This window comes from Bos indicus x Bos taurus, chromosome 5, assembly GCF_003369695.1.
Source record: "Bos indicus x Bos taurus breed Angus x Brahman F1 hybrid chromosome 5, Bos_hybrid_MaternalHap_v2.0, whole genome shotgun sequence".
NCBI lineage: Eukaryota > Metazoa > Chordata > Mammalia > Artiodactyla > Bovidae > Bos > Bos indicus x Bos taurus.
In genome coordinates, this window is record NC_040080.1 from 5,511,727 (window position 1) to 5,529,471 (window position 17,745).

Sequence of the window (17,745 nt, forward strand, 5' to 3'; positions counted from 1 at the left end):
GTTTTGCAAGCAAGGGGAACAGCACATGCAAAGGGGGACCTGTGCTTGCAAAGGCCTTGAGTTGAGAATGAAGAGGGGGTGAAGGGGTACACTGTGGGCAGTAAGGCGGTTGTGGGGTAGGCAGAGGTTGGGGCATGGAGGGTACTGTTTGGATTTCGCAGTCATTGGGGGGCGGTGAGAGCAGAGAAGCAAAAGGCGACTGAAGGGTGAGTAGAATCCAGGAGGGTCTGGGCGTGAGGGTGGGACAGAAAGGTGAGTGGCTCTCCAGCTCCCAGTCCTGGCTTTCCGAGCGCCAACCGTCTGCTGAGTGTGAACTGAGCCCGAGACAGATCCCCGCCTCAGGGAGCTCACGTTCCTCTATTGCTATTTCTGCGAAGGTAATAGGGAGTCTGACCCTCACAAGTGCCCACCACTTACAGTTTTCAAATCCAGTTACCTCAGTTAATTCTCACAGCAACTCTGGGAGGTGAGCATTATTCTGCCCCATTTTATGGGCGAGGAAACCAAAGCGCAGAGTGGTTCTGTGCGTTGGGGTAAATGGTAAAGCTGTAAATGCCCAAGTGTGTGCTCCAGGCAGCAGAAGGATCTCTGGAAAAATCACAGCTTCTTTGTGCACCTGCTGTGCAATGCTGAGCAAGTTCTTTCCTCCATCAGTTCCTCATTTCCTTGCCTTTAAAATGACTAGTTGGTTTCTAAAGGGCCTCCAGCTCCCACAAAAGAGACAATTAATACCACCGTGCTCAGGGGGAGGAGAGATGATTCCAGGAGGGGATTAGCCACAGAGGGCTAGGTGTTTGAACTGGGTCTTTATGGAAGCCTAGATTCTAGGTTGGCAGAAAGTTGCTCCAGGAGTGTGGCTGCAGGTGTAAAGACAGGTTTGGGGTGCCCCCTGGTAAGTTAAAGAGACAAGGAGTCTGGCTCAGATATGTGAAGCACCTGATCCCACAGCAAATCATTGACGGAGTTAGCATTCAAGACTAGGTCAGGGGACTTCCCTGGTAGCCCAGTGGCTAAGACTCCAGGTTCCAGTGCAGAGGGCCTGGATTCAATCCCTGCCCAGGGAACTGGGTCCCACATGCTGCAGCTAAGACCCAGGGGAGCCAAATAAATAAATAAAAATATTAGCAGTAAATAATCTAAAATAAATAGGATCATTAAAAAAAGACTAGTTCAGGCTGTGGTTCCATCCTGTCTGCCCACTAGAATGCTGGGTATAAATATTGAAGCTCAGGACTTTCTTCAGAAATTCTGGTATTGAATTAGACCTGTCTAGGCAGGAATGTGATTGAAGCCTGTAGTTCCTGGGCACTAGTGTCCTCAGGGGCCACTCTGTGGGTGTGACCATCTGCCTGAGCCAGCACCCTGGGCTCAGACTTTCTTAAGGTCATCTGTGGCAACAGGCTGGTGTGTGCCCATCTGTGTCCAGGGTCATGAGATGCTATTGGGTGACCTCTGCCCCAGCACTAAATCTTGGCTTCATTAGATATCCTCAGATACCTCAACCCCTCTGAAATTAGCATCCCACCCACAAGTCTGAAACTGTACACTAACTGGATATTTGGTGATGTTAAGGAATAATCATTACTTTTTAGTTGTGTTAATGTATTGGGAATATGATTTCAAAGAGTTCTTATCTCTTAGAGGTCTTTATTAAAGTAATGGCATAACACATGAGTTGCTTCAAAATCATCTGAGTGGGGAAGAGTGGGTGAGAGTTGATGAAACTTGAGTTGGTAACAGTTGACAGTGGGTGATGGGTACATAGAAATTCATTCTACTATTCTTTTTATTTTTGCATATGTTTGACATATTTTGCGTATGTTTGCATATTTCCCTAATAAAAGACAGCATAATCTTAAAGATTTGATAGTCCGTACAAATAGGAAAATATGCATCAAGACAGAACATAAAACAGCAAAACCAGAGCCACTGGGTGTCGTGTCTACCCAGAGTCCCGCCGTGGGCGATCATGAGGATCTGGTGAGCTGTGCGCTTTCAGCACCGCGGACAGCGACCGGCGGCCGCTCCGCAGTCTCCATACAGCCTTGGGTATCTCACAGGGCAGAGAACTTCGGATCCAGGTTACTTAGGAAGAGTTTCTTCAGGACGAAAGACTATCCAGCCTCTTACTAATCCTTAGAGAAGAGGGGCTCAGTACCCATGGGGAAGACCAGGACTTGGTGGACACTTTCGGCTCCTAAGAATCTTCTGTTTCTTGCTCTTTAGAGATACCTTTGTCAAAAATCAATCAATCAGATATTTGTGTCTGTTTCTAGACTCTCTGTCCTGTTCCATTTATCTATATGTCTATGCTTATGCCAATCCCACTCTTTTGATTTCTAGCTTTAAGGTAAATAGATTTATAGTAAGTCTTGAAATCAAGTACTGTGAGCATTCCAGCTCTGCTATTCTTTTTGAAAATAGTTTTGACTAGTCTAGTGACCTTGCTTCTTTATATAGGTTTTAGAACTGGCTTGTTAATTTCTACAAAAGGGCCCATTGACACTTCTCTTGGGATTGCATAGACTCTACAGATGAATTTTGAAATATTTTGAAATATTAGAAATAATTGTATCTTAACAATATTGAGTCTTCTAATTGATGACCAGGATATATGTCACCGTTTCTTTAAATTTTACAAATTTATCTCATCAATGTTTTGTAGCTTTGTTATATGAATCTTGCATATGTTTTCTTAGATTTATTCACAAGCATTTATTGTTTTTTGATGATACTGCAAACAGTATTTTTAAAATTTCAACTTTCAGTTGTTTATTGCTGGTATTTGATTTTTGTTTGCTAGTCCTGTGTCTTATGAGCTTGCTAAACTCATTTATTCAGTCTAGTAGCTTTTTTGGTAGGGTCCTCAGGCTCTTCTATATTAACAGAGATTTTTCTTTAGATTTCTATTCTAAAAATTAAGTCAAAAGAGAAGTTTCAAGAAGTAATACAACTGTGGTAGGCAAGAATAACACCTCCCCACCCCCTCAAAAGATGTCCATGTCTTCCCAGAAACTGTGACTATATGTCAAAGGTAATTAAGGTTGCAGATGGAATTAAGCTTGCTAATCAGCTGACCTTAAAATAGATTACCCTGGATTATGTATTGGGAAGACCTAATATAATTATAAGGGATCTTAAAATGGAAGAGGGAGATAGAAGAAGAGTCAATGTCAGAGTAAAATGACGTGAGAAACAGTAAAACCAGTGTTGCTGACTTTGAAGAGGGAGGAAGGGACCATGAGCCCAGGAGTGCGGGCGGCCTCTAGTGGCTGGAAAAGGCAGAAAACTGGCTTCATCCTTAAGCTCCAGAAAGGAATGGCGTTTTGCCAACACCCTTGATTTTAGCACAGTGACACCCACATTAGATATACAACCTACGGAACCGTAAGATAATAAATATGTATTGTTTTAAAGCCCCCGAGTTTGTGGTAATTCACTATAGCAGTGATAGAAAAAGAAGACAACAACGAATATGCACTATCACCTACATTCACCAGTTGTAGCATTTGCCACATTTTCTTCTCTTTCAATGTATGTGTACACATTCGTGTTATAATTGTGTTGTTTCATAGAACTATTTGAAAATAAGTTGCAGACAGAATTCTACACTCCCAAATACTTCAGCATCTCCCTCTAAGAAAAAGAACATTCTCTTACATATCCACAGTACAGTTTTAAAGTTCATGAAATTTAAAATTAATACAATGCCGCCTAGTCACCTGGTCATGTTTGACTCTTTTGTGACCCCATGGACTGTAACCTGCCAAGCTCCTCTGTCCATGGGATTTCCTAGACAAGAATACTGGAGTGGGTTGCCATTTCCTTCCCCAGCGCATCTTCCCAACCCAGGGGTCAAATTCACGTCTCCCGTACTGCAGGTGAGGGCTTCCCTGGTGGCTCAGTGGTAAAGAATCCACCTTTGATGCAGGAGACATCAGTTTGATCCCTGGGTCAGGAAGATCCCCTGGAGGAGGGCATGGCAACCCACTCCAGTATTCTTGCCTGGAGAATCCCATGGACAGAGGAGCCTGGTGCGTTACAGTCCATGGAGTGGCAGAGAGTCAGACACAACTAAAGTGACTGAGTATGCACACATGCACTGCTGGTGGGTTCTTTACTGCTGAGCCACCAGGAGATTCTGTCAATATTATATTACAATAATACAATATTACCAGCTTATCAAGAGTCCACATTCATATGTTGCAAATTGCCCCAAGAATGTCCTTTTCAATTATCTTTAGTCCTTTTATCTAGAACAAGTTCTTTCAACTTTTTTTTTGTCTTTCATGACATTGACATTTTTGAAGAGTACAGGCCAGTTGTTACACAGACTGTTCCTTTCCTTCGGTTTTGTATTCTGTCCTGATTTATTAGATCCAGGATATGAATTTTTGGTGGGAAAACCATGTAAGTGATTTGGGATCTTTAATGTGGTATGGAGTCCGCATCTAAATTTATATCCACATCTGTATTCATCTGTATTTATGCTTATATCATCATGTGACCATCACTAAAAGCAAGACATTAACACAATGTTTCCAATACTCTGGAGGGTAGTTTTGTGTCTTTGCCCAGTCAACCCCCTCTGCTGCCTCAAATTGAACACTTTTCTGACCTCTGATCATAGATTAGTTTTGTCCGTCCTTGAATTGTATACGGATAGAGTCATCCAACATACCTCCTTTTATGTTTAGCTTCTTTTGTTCATCATTTTGACTGTGAAATTCACCTATATTGTTGCATACACCAATCGTTCTTTTTTAAATCACTGTATAGTAAGAATTCCATTGTATGAATATATCACAATTTATCCAGTCTAATGTTGATGGACATTTGAGTTGTTTCTAATTCTTGTCTAATAGGTACAAAGTGTTAATTTGTTCCTAATTTCAAGCTAGCTCCTGTGTTCTTTTGACCTAGCCCCATCATTTTTAATGGTTTCTTCTTCTGCCCCAAAGATATTTTAGGCTCATCTTGTATCTTTGCCCAGCCCTGGAAGTGGCCTTCTCTCTGAGAAACTCTGGTTCCTTTTTGTGGGGAAGTATTTAGAAACCAAGATCTGGGCGCTGGCTCTGCCTGGTTTTGCTGGAATACAGTGCTTAAAGGCCTTTTCAGCAAAGATAAGGAATAGATTTTTAAAATAAATAATAAATTCATGAAATAGCTTAGATTCTAATCTAAAAGGACGGGGTTCCTCCTTGCTCTTCCATAGTGAGACCCTCACCTGAAACACCAGCTCGTTTATTTGCTCAGTTCCTCCAGCCTTTGGCTGCCTGTCTTTGTGCCATCACCTAATTGTTCTTAACGATATCTTGGTATTTGGGATCTTCTCTTGCATTTTTGTAAAGACATTCTCAAGCCCCCTGAATCAGAGTTAATGCTCTCTTTGCACATTTCATCCACCATGTACACATGGCCAATGTCCCCCTTGCCAGACTGTGAGTGTCTCAATCCTGGGGAAGAAGGAGAGAGAGAAGGTAGGTCCTATCCACCTGCGTTGCTCTGGATTCTTTTTTAAATTAATTTATTTATTTATTTAGCTATGCTGGGTCTTAGTTGTAGCTTGCGGGATCTTTGATCTTTGTGTGGCATGTGGGATCTAGTTCCCTGGCCAAGGATCGAACCTGGGTCTCCTGCATTGAGTGCAGAGTCTCAACCACTGGACCACCAGGGAAGTCCCACAGCTCTGAATTCTTGCTGGTATAATTATCTCTGTCCTCTCAACTGCAGTACCTAGAAGTAGAGAGTATCATTCCCTTTTCACAGTCAGAGACACTGAACCTGTGCAATAGCATTGTTTCTTAAAAAAAAAGTCACGAATGTACAGTGACTTAATTAAATGTTTTATTGCTAAAAATTGCTAACTATCATTTGACAATGCAAGATTGTCACAAATGTTCTATTTGTAAACAGCACAGCATCTGCAAAGCACAATAAAATGAGCTTTGCCTGTGTGTGTTTCTTGAGTGAATGGATGAGGGGTTGTTCTAAAACCTCTATAGAATTCAGTTGTTCTCTAATTGTAGTCTGCCTAAGAAGTATATTTTAAATACAGACTTATGGAGCACTACCCCAAGGGTCCTGGGTATCATGAGTTCTGGGGTGGGCCCTGGAAATCTTCAATTAACAGATTTAACCCTTTCCTGCTCTCAGGATATTGTAAGCGTGTGATTCACAGGTCTTATTCTGATCTGAAATTGTCTTGGTTATTCACAAATGTAAGCTCCAAGGGGGCTGGGCTCTTGCCAGTATCACTGGTCTGGACCCTCGACCCGTGGCAGGTACAGATCAGAGGCTCCCTAAATATTTGTTGAATGAACGATGAATGAATCTCTCGGGTCATTGCTAGTTGCAGTGTTTATTGAGTTTGTGTTGAAGCTTTGCTGAAGGACAGAATCGCTGGAATCCCTGGGTTGGTTAACGTATGCGTGATGAAGGTGATGCGGACTACCGGCCTGGAGGAGGGCGGGGGAGGGGTCTTGGACGGCCCTCAGGGAGGGTGGGCGAGGGGTGGCTGGGGCGGGGCTCGGGCCATGACGTCGGGCCGCATCCACGCCGGCGTCGTGACGTCAAGACACGGAACGCCCCCGCCCTCCCGCGCCGGCTGGGGTGGGGCGCGGGCCGGGCGGCGCCGTGACGTCACGCCTGCGGAGGAGCGCCGTGACGTCACGCCTGCGGAGGAGCGCCGCGCGGCGGCTGCGGGGCGGCGGGCGAGAGCGCGGGGCGGCGGCGGCGGGGCTGCGGGGCTGCGGGGCCGGGCGGCGGCATGGCGGAGAGCGAGGCGGAGACCCCCAGCACGCCGGGCGAGTTCGAGAGCAAGTACTTCGAGTTCCACGGCGTGCGGCTGCCGCCCTTTTGCCGCGGGAAGATGGAGGAGATCGCCAACTTCCCGGTGCGGCCCAGCGACGTGTGGATCGTCACCTACCCCAAGTCCGGTGAGTCCTGCGCGGACCCCGCCCCGGCTGGCTCTGCGGCGCGCCGGCGTGGACCCTGCGGCCCGCGCCCTGGGAGGCGGGGGGCCGACTGGGGGTGGGGGGCCGAGGGCGGGGGCGCGATGCCTGGAGCCCGACAGGGCGGGGTGGGGGTGGTCGGCCGGGGGTTTGGGGGGAAACCAGGTGTTTGGAGGTTGAGCCCCGGTGTCCGTGGCCAGGTGGCGTCCTGTGGGGATGGAGCCTTGTTTGGCGGCGGAGCTGCCAGGCAGACAGGCCCAGGCCCGCCACCCTCCCTGCCTCCCCTCCCGATGTCCAGCTGGCTGTGTGACCTTGGACAGTCACTCAACCTCTCTGTTCTTGGGTTCGGTTCAGCCCTTTGATGAGCGCCAAGTCCTGGTGATGATCTTGGGGAGGGGGTGAAACGGGGCGTCAGGGCTGTGTTGGTGATGATCTTGGGGAGGGGGTGAAATGGGGCGTCAGGGCTGCGTGCTTCCCTCATTTCCTGCGTGGGCACTGGCTGGGGGATGGGACTGGCCCGTGCCCAGAGTGCAGTGTCCGATGCGTCCCCCCTGATTCAGGGCCGCCTCCTTCACCCTGGTATATCTTGGCGTCTGGGACCCAGGGCAGTCACATTTCCTAGCATTAGGATGTCACTTTCATGACTGCTGTGTGAAGTCCAGGTGATCGTTCCCACTTCCACTCTATGGTGGGCACTGAGGCTCAGAGAGGGGAGGTTGCTCGCCCAAGGTCACACAGCTGCTGAGCAGGAGGAGCTGAGATTTAAGGCCAGGCGGGTGTGCATGTGCCCAGGACCTGATGTAAGAGATTTTTGATGTAGTGCCTCTTCTGAGGTTTGTAGGGAAAAGGGGCAACTTTCCTGTTTGAACATTCCTGCGGGTTTCCGTTGTTGCCGCTGTCCTGAAGAGAGAGGGATTCACTGCTCTGAATCCAGACAGTGCAGTGCATCTTTGGCCTGGTGTCCGGGGTGGTGGCCTTGAGGTCGCGTGGTCGGAGGAACAGGCTGGCAGGTTGCTGGGAGAGCCCGTAGGCTTGGCTGTCCTTGCAGCGCAGGGTCCCAGATGCCCAGGGGGTAGGCCTGGTCCTCCCAGGAAGGCTGAGGAAGGGGCTTGTGAGTGGAGGGGTGGAGAGGAGTCTGGAGGCACTGCTGGGCTGTGTTTGGAAAGAAGGAAAGGAAGTGTGGGGATTCACAATTGGTCAGATTTTAGAGCCAGGGATGTCATTCATATATATAAGACCCCCAGCTGGGTGTGGGCGGGAGAGCACTTCGCTTCCCTCCTGTTATGTGGGATCACTGAAGGCTGAAAATGGCCTCCTGTCTGTTTAGGGCAGGGTCTGCCTACCTCTGAATTATGAAAAATGTGGGCACCCTTGAGGATTTTGGAGTGGCAGATGGACAGTTGTGGTTCTCTGTTACACCCCTCCATTTCGTGAGCAGGAGATGGTGGCTGAGAAGCTGGGCCGCTGGCAAGCTGGGGAGGCCCCGGGCATAGAGCTTGCTTGAAAGGCACGGCCCTGAAGCTTGTGGGGAGGCTTTAGACGGTCCCAGTGTTGGAGGCCTGCTGGGGTTCTGTAGGGACCTGGCTGGGCACCTTGATGGGAATGAGGTGTTAGTTTAAAGAAGTTTTCTGGATAACCAAACCTCACATCTTGTTTGTAACTTGCATCTTTCAAAGATAAAAACATGTCCTTCTGAGTTTCCTCTGAGAAGGAGAGCAAAGATTGGCTCTTCCCTTCGGAAACAGAGAACCCAGCTCGGCCAGAGATCCTGGTGTGGGGTCCCTTTGCACACAGCCTGAAAGAGCCTCCTTTTCAAAGCTTAAAATTATTTTTCCCCTTATGGTCTTTCCAGGCCCTTACTGTTTCTCCATCTGCCCCCTGCTGGCTCCTTTTGCCTTTTACCTGCGGACCGGGCAGCCTGAGATGGTGCTAGTGGTAAAAAAAAAAAAAAAAAAAACCTGCCTGCCAATGCAGGAGACGTAAGAGATGTGGATTTGACCCGTGGGTCAGGAATATCCCCTGGAGAAAGGCATGGCAACCCCCTCCAGTATTCTTGCCTGGAGAATCCCGTGGACAGAGGAGCCCACCGGGCTACAGTCCATGGGGTTGCAAAGAGTCAGACACGACTGAACAACACAAACCCATTTTAAGGGCTTCCCTGGTGACTCAATGGCAAAGAATCCACCTGCCAATATAGGAGACTCGGGTTTGATCTCTGGGTAGGGAAGACCCGCCCTGGAGAAGGAAATGGCGACCCACTCCAGTATTCTTCCCTGGAGAATCCCATGGACGGAGGACCCTGGCGGGCTACAGTCTATGGGGTCGCAGAGAGCTGGACACGTCTGAAGCGACTGAGCATGTGCACGGGCAGCCTGAAGATGCCCTTGTTCGAACTGTGTGTGAGCCAGAGGGAAAGGACATTAGTAGCGCTCAGCTGACGACCTGCCATGCTCCGTGCTTTGTCACTTACAAAGGCCTGTGTTCATGGCAGTAAGCTGTCTGCAGACCTCTCTGACCAGAGGTGGTCTCCATTTCAGAAGTCCAACACAGAAACTCTGGGAGGTGAAGTGGCTCGCCCAAGCTCAAGTGCCTGGGACGAGGCTTGTTTGAGCTGACGGCAGGCCTGGGATGAAGCAGCAGCAGAGTGTCACGGGTTTGTGTAGACCAGTATCTGCTGTTCCTTTTTTGCTTTCCTCCTGGTTCTTAGCCTTCACCCAGCCCACCCTGCTTGTCCATGTCGTGGGGTGGTGACAGGAAAAGTGAGACGTTTTCTCAGGAAGGACGACCTTGCTGAGACCAGTGCTTCTGGAGGTCCCATGTCCTCTCAGCCCCCACTGCCTGTAAAGTTCATTACTCAAAATGATCCCAGAGGGGCCTGAAGAATTGGTCCCCCATATCTAGTTTTCGCTCAACCAAAGACGGCACACCCTGGAGGTCCTCTCCAGTGGCATCTGGTGTGGCAGGAGGAGCTGCCTGGGGGCAGGATCTGGGTTCCCTTGGGTCCCCCACCCCACCCTGGGCAGTTGCCCTCAGGTGATTCCCCTGCTGTGAAATCCACATGGTGAACCACACAGTCACAGAGGCAGCTTCTGCTCCCAGGCCCTTGAAGGGGCTGTTACTTTGAACGCAGGCCAGGTGTAGTTTGCCTGGGCCCTCGGAGTGGTGAAGTGGCCCCTTGGCGAATCCCGTGTGCCCGGCGCTCTGCCGTGTCAATCCAGAGGCTCAGAGAAGGCAGGAACTAGCTCAGAGTCACACAGCAGCTGAGGGACAGTCAGGTCTGATCCGTCCTCTGGTCCACAGCCAGTTTCGCCCCTGCCCCTCTGGAGGAGGGAGCTGGACTCAGGCCCCAAGGAGGAGGGAGGATCCCACCTTCTCTCCCCTGCCCTGGGGTGGAAGTCTCAGGATGCTTCAGGGTTTTAGGGGTTTTGTCAGAGTTCTGAGTCCTGGGCCACGGGGACTTCAGTCGGCCCACCTCACGATTCCATTCCTTTCCTGTCCCCGCCTCCCTGCTTCCTCCTCCCCACCAGGAGTGGGTCTGCAGGAGGCTCTGGCTTGGACATTGAGAGCCTGGCTTTGGAGCCTGCGTTTGAGCGCAGCTGTGCTACTCACCTGCTGGCTGGCCCTGGGCAGGTGAGACTACCGGCCTGAGCTGTGCTGCCCTCAAGGATGGGAGAGGCCGCCTCGGCGCCTTGCTGGAGGCGGATGAGGATGAGTGGGGTGATGAGCCGGGGCTTCTGCCTGGACCGGATGTGCCATAAGCAGAGGGCAGGGTGTCGTCAATGCCAGCTTTCACTCCCTGAGCACCCGTGGCGCCCAGACCTTTCCTTGGGGCTGGGCATGCAGAGAAAAGTCCCACTGGGTGCCTGTCTTCAGTGAGTGCTGTGTCTGCCAGGGGACGGATGGCTCCAGTGTGGACCCAAGGGACCCCTTGGGGGTGTCATCGTGAACTTGCAGGTGGCCCCAGGGCCCCCGTCCACCCTGCCTCCTCTGGTGGGGAACGTCTGATGGGAGAGGTCATAACAATCGGACCCTGCTCCTCTCCACAGTACTCCAGTACTTCTAGAACTTTTCTGTGTTTCTGACATTGGAGCTCAGGTGACAGGTTAGGACTGTGCTGTCTTAATTCGGGAGCCTCTAGTTCCCAGGGGGGTATCGAAGTTTAAGGAATTGAAATAAAATTATAGGGATTCAGTTCCTCAGTAGCACTGGCCACACTCCACAAGCTCGGGAGCTGCACGTGGCTAGTGGTCATCGCGCTGGACAGCAGGGCTTTAGCTGTTGCCATCGTCACGGAGGTCCTGCGGGACGGCGCCAGTTTGCGCTGTGACCCCACGGTGGGAGCCCTGGTGCCTTCAGTGTCCGGGGACCCTCCTCGCTGTCCAGTGTTGACGGTCCTTCTTTCTTACAGCCTCTGGTCCCAGGGTCTCTCTCTCTCTCTCTCTTTAGTTTTTAAGTCGTGTCCGACTCTTGGAACCCCATGGACTGTAGCCCGCCAGGCTCCTCCTCTGTCCATGGGATTCTCCAGGCAAGAATACTGGAGTGGATTGCCATTTCCTTCTCCAGGGGATCTCCCTGACCCAGGGATCGAACCGGGGTCTCCTGCATTGCAGGTGACTTCTTTACTGACTGAGCCATGAGGGAAGCCCAGGGTGTCCGGTGTTAAATCCAATCTTGTCTGGGCGACGTCCGTCCGCGAAGCCGTGGAGATCACGTGGGCTCTGGAATGTGCTCCTTGGCTCGACCTGGGCATCCCCGCTCCTGGTTTTTCTTTCCTTTGGCTCCCACCCGTCTTGAAGTGCACCCCCATTCTCTGGTCACTGGTGGGGGGCAGGGGGCAGTGAGTCACTCCCAGGGGGATGGGAGAGCCTGGCCCAACTCCAGCCCTATCACTGTGTGACTTCAGTTTGCTCTTGAAAAATGAGAGGATTAGACCTGATGGGTTCACATAAGTCTTAAGTGTTAAGACCCCCCCTGGGGCGGGGGGCCCCACAGGCCCTAGGCTGGATGATCTTTGGCTGAGAGCATCCCCAGGCCCGGGAGATGGGCGCAGGGAGTGTCGTGAACGCAGCCCTCAAGGAGCTCACTTGGACACTGGAAAGCCAGGCTCCTAATGCTGACAGCTGCCCGACGGGCCAGGGTGCTCATTCTCGGGGGTCAGGTCAGGGGCCCAGGAAGAGGGGCTCTGAGGAGGAGGGTTGCAGGGGGGCTGCATGGAGGAGGTGGCGGGACCTGGCCGTGAGAGTTGGTGGGGCCTCCCCGTCCATCGTGTTTGAGCCTCGGAGCAGCTTCGTGTTCTTTGTTGTTGCCTCTCTTGGATAGAAACAGGCCCCCTGAGGGGCAAGGGCGGTGTCAGCACCCGAGGATGCAGGTTTGACTTGCGGACAGTGGGGAGGAGCCAGCCCCAGAAGACCTGGACAGAGGGACAGCAGTGACCTGGCCTCGGTTCTGGGCTGGATGCTCCCAGGTTTCCAGGGATGGTTATCATGTTCCCCCAGCCTGGGGAGGAGACTGGCCTCAAATCCAGATCTGGAAGCAGGCTAGGAAGTTTTGGGGAGGAACTTGCCACCCACCCTGAGCTCACGTTTGTGCCAAGATCAGAGTCAGCATCCCTGCCTTCCAGCTGCAGGGTGATGAGTGATCCCCAGCTAGCACCTGCTTACCCGCTTCCCTGAAGACATCCCCAGAGGTTTGGTTCCAGATGACTTGTCCCCTTCCTCTGTCCTTCCCCTCCCTCTCCCTTGCCTCCTCCCTCTTCCTTCTCTTTGCTCTGACTCCAGCTGTTCGCCCATACTCAAGAGGGCTTGGCTTTGGGGAAGGAGGTGGCTGGTCCCAAGAACCAGGGTTAGCTGGGGCAGCAGTCTTCTCATCACCCTATGAGACCTGGAATGAAAGCCTCCAGAGGAACCCACAAGGTTCTGGAGGAAGACAAGAGCAGGGCCACTGGGACGAGCATCTGCTGACACTCGTGGAATTAGGAGGAGGCCCCGAGCCCGCTCTGAGCTCCAGGGTCTCATGGGGCTCCTTACCTCTGCTTCCTCGGAGGCAGTGAGGACTGCCATCCCCCGCCCCCACATGCACTTCCTTACTGTGCTTCTGTGGCTCCTCCCCCCAGGAAGTGCTCAAACCTGCCCACCCCTCTTGGCCCTGCTGCAGTCTCGGGAGCCTTCCTCTCTCACCTGGACTGTTGTGTGGCCTGCCTCCTGGGTTCACCTTTCACTCTGCAGCCAAAGTGACCTCTTAGGAACACCAGAGCACGCCCTCGAGGGTTCGATCTCTCCCCCAAATCCGCCATGGCCTTCAGGCAGCAGTGAAGTCCACCCCGTAGCCGTCCTCTGGTGGTCAGCTGTCCTGCCCTTACTCACCAGCATGGTGAGCACGCTGGCTGTCCTTCCCTCCAGCCTGGCTGCCTCTGTCTGGGGTGCTCCTGCCTTCCCTTCCCTTCCTCTCCCTTTCCCTCCCCTCTGATTACCTGATGTGGACCTCTGTTTCCAGAACGCCTCTCATCTGTTCACTGTGGGACTGAGCATCCTCCTGTGCCCCCCGCTCCCACCTCTCAGGACTTCAGAGGTGCCATGCCCTTGTCTGCTGGCTCACATCACTTCTGCTGAAAAGTCAGCTGAAATTCTTTGTTCCTTTTGGAATGGATCTTTTTTTCCCCTTCTGGTGGCCTTTGAGATGTTCTCTTTGTCTTTGGTTTTCAGCGCTTGGATATTAGGTGTCCAGATATATATAGATTTTTAGGGGAGGAGGATGCTTATTCTGCTTGGGGTTCCTGAGCATCTCAGTGCTGTGCTTTGATGCCTTTCCTTATTTTGGAAGAATTCTCAGTCACCACTGCAACTATTTCTGGTGTCCCATTCTCTCTTCTTCTTTTCAGATGCCAATTACATATGTGTTAGATGGTTTGATACTGTCCTATAGCTCTTGGACATTCTACTTTTTCACCCTGTTTCTCTCTTTGCATCTCAGTTTGGGTAACTTCTGTTGGTCAGTCTTCAGGTTGACTGACCTTTCCACTGTATCAGGTATACTGATGGGCCCACTGAAAGCATTCTATATTTCCATTATTGTGTTTTTATTTTTTCTCTAGCATTTCCGTTGTGGTTTCCATCTCTCTGCTGAAATATTCATCTGTTTATGCTTGTTGTCCATCTTCTCCATGAAATCCTTCAACATTTGAGACAGAATCCTTTAATATCCTCTGAGTCTGATTCTGTTGATTGTCTCCTGACTGGGATTTTTTTTTTTTGGTGGGTTTTTTTTTTTGATGTGTACTACTCTTTGACTGAATGCTGGACACTGTGCCAGCGTTAGAGACTGGAATCATTTTGAAAGGTTGTTGCTGAACCTCGAAAAGACGCCGGGATTCTTGGCCTCCGGAGGAGAAGAATTCAGTCTGGGGCCAGAGACGAGGCTTGATCACTCAGAGCTTTTGTGTAATAATGTTTTATTAAAGTGTAAAGGAGATAGACAAAGCTTCTGACATAGACATCAGAAGGGGGCAGAAAGAGTACCCGCTTGCTAGTGTTAGCAGTGGAGTTATACACTCTCCAGTGAATCCAAAGAATGTCTGGAGGTTGTAAAGACCTCACCAGACCTACTCCTTAACTTACATTTTAAGATAACAGAATTAGCCAGAAGGTTTAATCCGGAGACTGTGCTCAGGCAGGATACATTCAGTTCAGTTCAGTCACTTAGTCCTGTCCAATTCTTTGCGACCCCATGAATCGCAGCACGCCAGGCCTCCCTGTCCATCACCAACTCCCAGAGTTCACTCAGACTCACGTCCATCAAGTCAATGATGCCATCCAGCCATCTCATCCTCTGTCGTCCCCTTCTCCTCCTGCCCCCAATCCTTCCCAGCATCAGAGTCTTTTCCAATGAGTCAACTCTTCGCATGAGGTGGCCAAAGTACTGGAGTTTCAGCTTTAGCATCATTCCTCCCAAAGAACACCCAGGACTGATCTCCTTCAGAATGGACTGGTTGGATCTCCTTGCAGTCCAACGGACTCTCAAGAGTCTTCTCCAACACCACAGTTCAAAAGCATCAATTCTTCAGCGCTCAGCCTTCTTCACAGTCCAACTCTCACGTCCATACATGACCACAGGAAAAACCATAGCCTTGACTAGACTGACCTTTTTTGGCAAAGTAATGTCTCTGCTTTTGAATTGCTATCTAGGTTGGTTATAACTTTCTTTCCAAGAAGTAAGCGTCTTTTAATTTCATGCATGCAGTCGCTATCTGCAGTGATTTTGGAGCCCAGAAAAACAAGTCTGACACTGTCTCCACTGTTTTCCCATCTATTTCCCATGAAGTGATGGGACCAGATGCCATGATCTTAGTTTTCTGAATGTTGAGCTTTAAGCCAACGTTTTCACTCTCCTCTTTCACTTTCATTAAGAGGCTCTTTAGTTCTTCTTTACTTTCTGCCATAAGGGTGGTATCATCTGCATATCTCAGGTTATTGATATTTCTCCCTGCAATCTTGATTCCAACTTGTGCTTCTTCCAGCCCAGCATTTCTCATGATATACTCTGCATATAACTTAAATAAGCAAGGTGACAATATACAGCCTTGACATACTCCTTTTCCTATTTGGAACCAGTCTGTTGTTCCATGTCCAGTTCTAACTGTTACTTCCTGACCTGCATACAGGTTTCTTAAGAGGCAGGTCAGGTGGTCTGGTATTCCCATCTCTTTCAGAATTTTCCACAGTTTATTGTGATCCACACAGTCAAAGGCTTTGGCATAGTCAGTAAAGCAGAAATAAATGTTTTTCTGGAAATCTCTTGCTTTTTCAATTATCCAGCAGATGTTGGCAATTCGATCGATCTCTGGTTCCTCTGCCTTTTCTAAAACCAGCTTGAACATCAGGAAGTTCATGGTTCACATATTGCTGAAGCCTGGCTTGGAGAATTTTGAGCATTACTTTACTCGCGTGTGAGATGAGTGCAATTGTGCGGTAGTTTGAGCATTCTTTGGCATTGACTTTCTTTGGGATTGGAATGAAAACTGACCTTTTCCAGTCCTGTGGCCACTGCTGAGCTTTCCAAATTTGCTGGCATATTGAGTGCAGCACTTTCACAGCATCATCTTTCAGGATTTGAAATAGCTCAACTGGAATTCCATCACCTCCAGTAGCTTTGTTCATAGTGATACTTTCTAAGCCCCACTTGACTTCACATTCCAGGATGTCTGGCTCTAGGTGAGTGATCACACCATCGTGATTATCTGAGTTGTGAAGATTTTTTTGTACAGTTCTTCTGTGTATTCTTGCCACCTCTTCTTAATATCTTCTGCTTCTATTAGGTCCATACCATTTCTGTCCTTTATCGAGCCCATCTTTGCATGAAATGTTCCCTTGGTATCTCTAATTTTCTTGAAGAGATCTCTAGTCCTTCCCATTCTGTTGTTTTCCTCTATTTCTTTGCATTGATCGCCAAGGAAGGCTTTCTTATCTCTCCTTGCTATTCTTTGGAACTCTGCATTCAGATGCTTATATCTTTCCTTTTCTCCTTTGCTTTTCGCTTCTCTCCTTTTCACAGCTATTTGTAAGGCCTCCCCAGACAGCCATTTTGCTTTTTTTGCATTTCTTTTCCATGGGGATGGTCTTGCTTCCTGTCTCCTGTACAGTGTCACGAACCTCTGTCCATAGTTCATCAGGCACTCTATAATCCTAAGGAATGTAGAGGAAAAAGTTCGTCCTTTCTTCCTCCTTGAGAATTCCAGACCCCTCTCTCCTTGGGGACCCCTAGACTTCTTATCAACCTGCCTAGGAAATGACTCTCTCAATTTGTATTGATGCTTTGAAATCAGCCTGTCTCTTCTTGGCAGGCCATTAGTGTAGGCACTGAGTCAGTCTGGTAGGAACTGGGCTGTGTCTGAGTTCTGTTATCTCTCTGGTCGCTTGAGTGTTAACCCCGTAGCATCAGCTGTGCTTCGCGTGGCGGGGCTGGTGCTGAGGCCCTTTCCCCAGTGTTCCTGTCCTCTTGTCCAGGTGCTAGGTTGTGTTTGGACCTACTGGTTAGCACAAGGGGCTTCCTCCATTGTCTCCCGGAGTTTGCTCAGATTCATGTCCATTGAGTCAGTCATGCCATCTAACCATCTCATCCTCTGCTGCCCCAATCTTTTGCCTGCAGTCTTTCCCAGCCCTACCTTCAGCATTTGGTCTGAATCTTAAGAGGGGTTTCTCCCCATACCCTGTCCCCTCCCTCAAGGGTGGACAGCTGGTACTTGTTGCTCTGTTACTGGCTGAGAGAGGAGGGTTTTGAGGGCGTTGCCTGGTCCAGCTGCAGCCTTAGGTAGGCTCTGGGTTTCTTGGTCTTGATGGAACTTTCTCAGTGACGCCCTCCAGTGGCTGCCAACTCTGCCTTGATGGTGGGTCTTGTGCCGGAAAGAGTCTCACATCGCTCTTTCTGCGTTTGGGGTCTTCGGATCCCAGGGACGGGCTCTGCCCTGCCCATAGGGCCAGAGTTCTTTTCTTTCACCCAGTGTCCAGCCACAGTGGGTCTTCACCAGCACCTGGGGTTGGGGCGGAGCAGCAGGTTTTGCTGCCCCTCCTCCAGTGGCTTAATGCTTTCTTCCCATAGAGGAGGAGGGTTCCAGGAGGTTTTCTGTTTTCCTGGGGGAGCTATACTGACCCCAGCTGTGGCACCTTTGTGTCCGGTGCCTGCAGAGCGCCCACGGGGTGGACTGAGCACAGGTGCTCGTCCCTGCGTCCTCTTCAGACCTCATTACATGATGACCAGAAGTAGGAAGCTCTGAGCCCCTGGGAGGAGGAGTGTGATGACT

General features: G+C 50.1%; 1 protein-coding gene across 2 annotated transcripts in view; it reads left to right on the forward strand.

Moving 5' to 3' along the window:
* The first annotated feature begins 6,726 nt into the window (after window positions 1–6,726).
* Window positions 6,727–17,745, forward strand: part of SULT4A1 (sulfotransferase family 4A member 1) — a 33,801-nt gene continuing 22,782 nt past the window's right edge. Inside the window, exon 1 of one of the 2 annotated variants that reach the window (XM_027540562.1) lies at window positions 6,727–6,938. In XM_027540562.1, the coding sequence (XP_027396363.1) occupies window positions 6,770–6,938 (169 nt within the window). In that variant the 5' untranslated portion in view covers window positions 6,727–6,769. The remainder of the gene's footprint in view (window positions 6,939–17,745) is intronic. The other variant, XR_003510973.1, reaches the window with a different exon arrangement.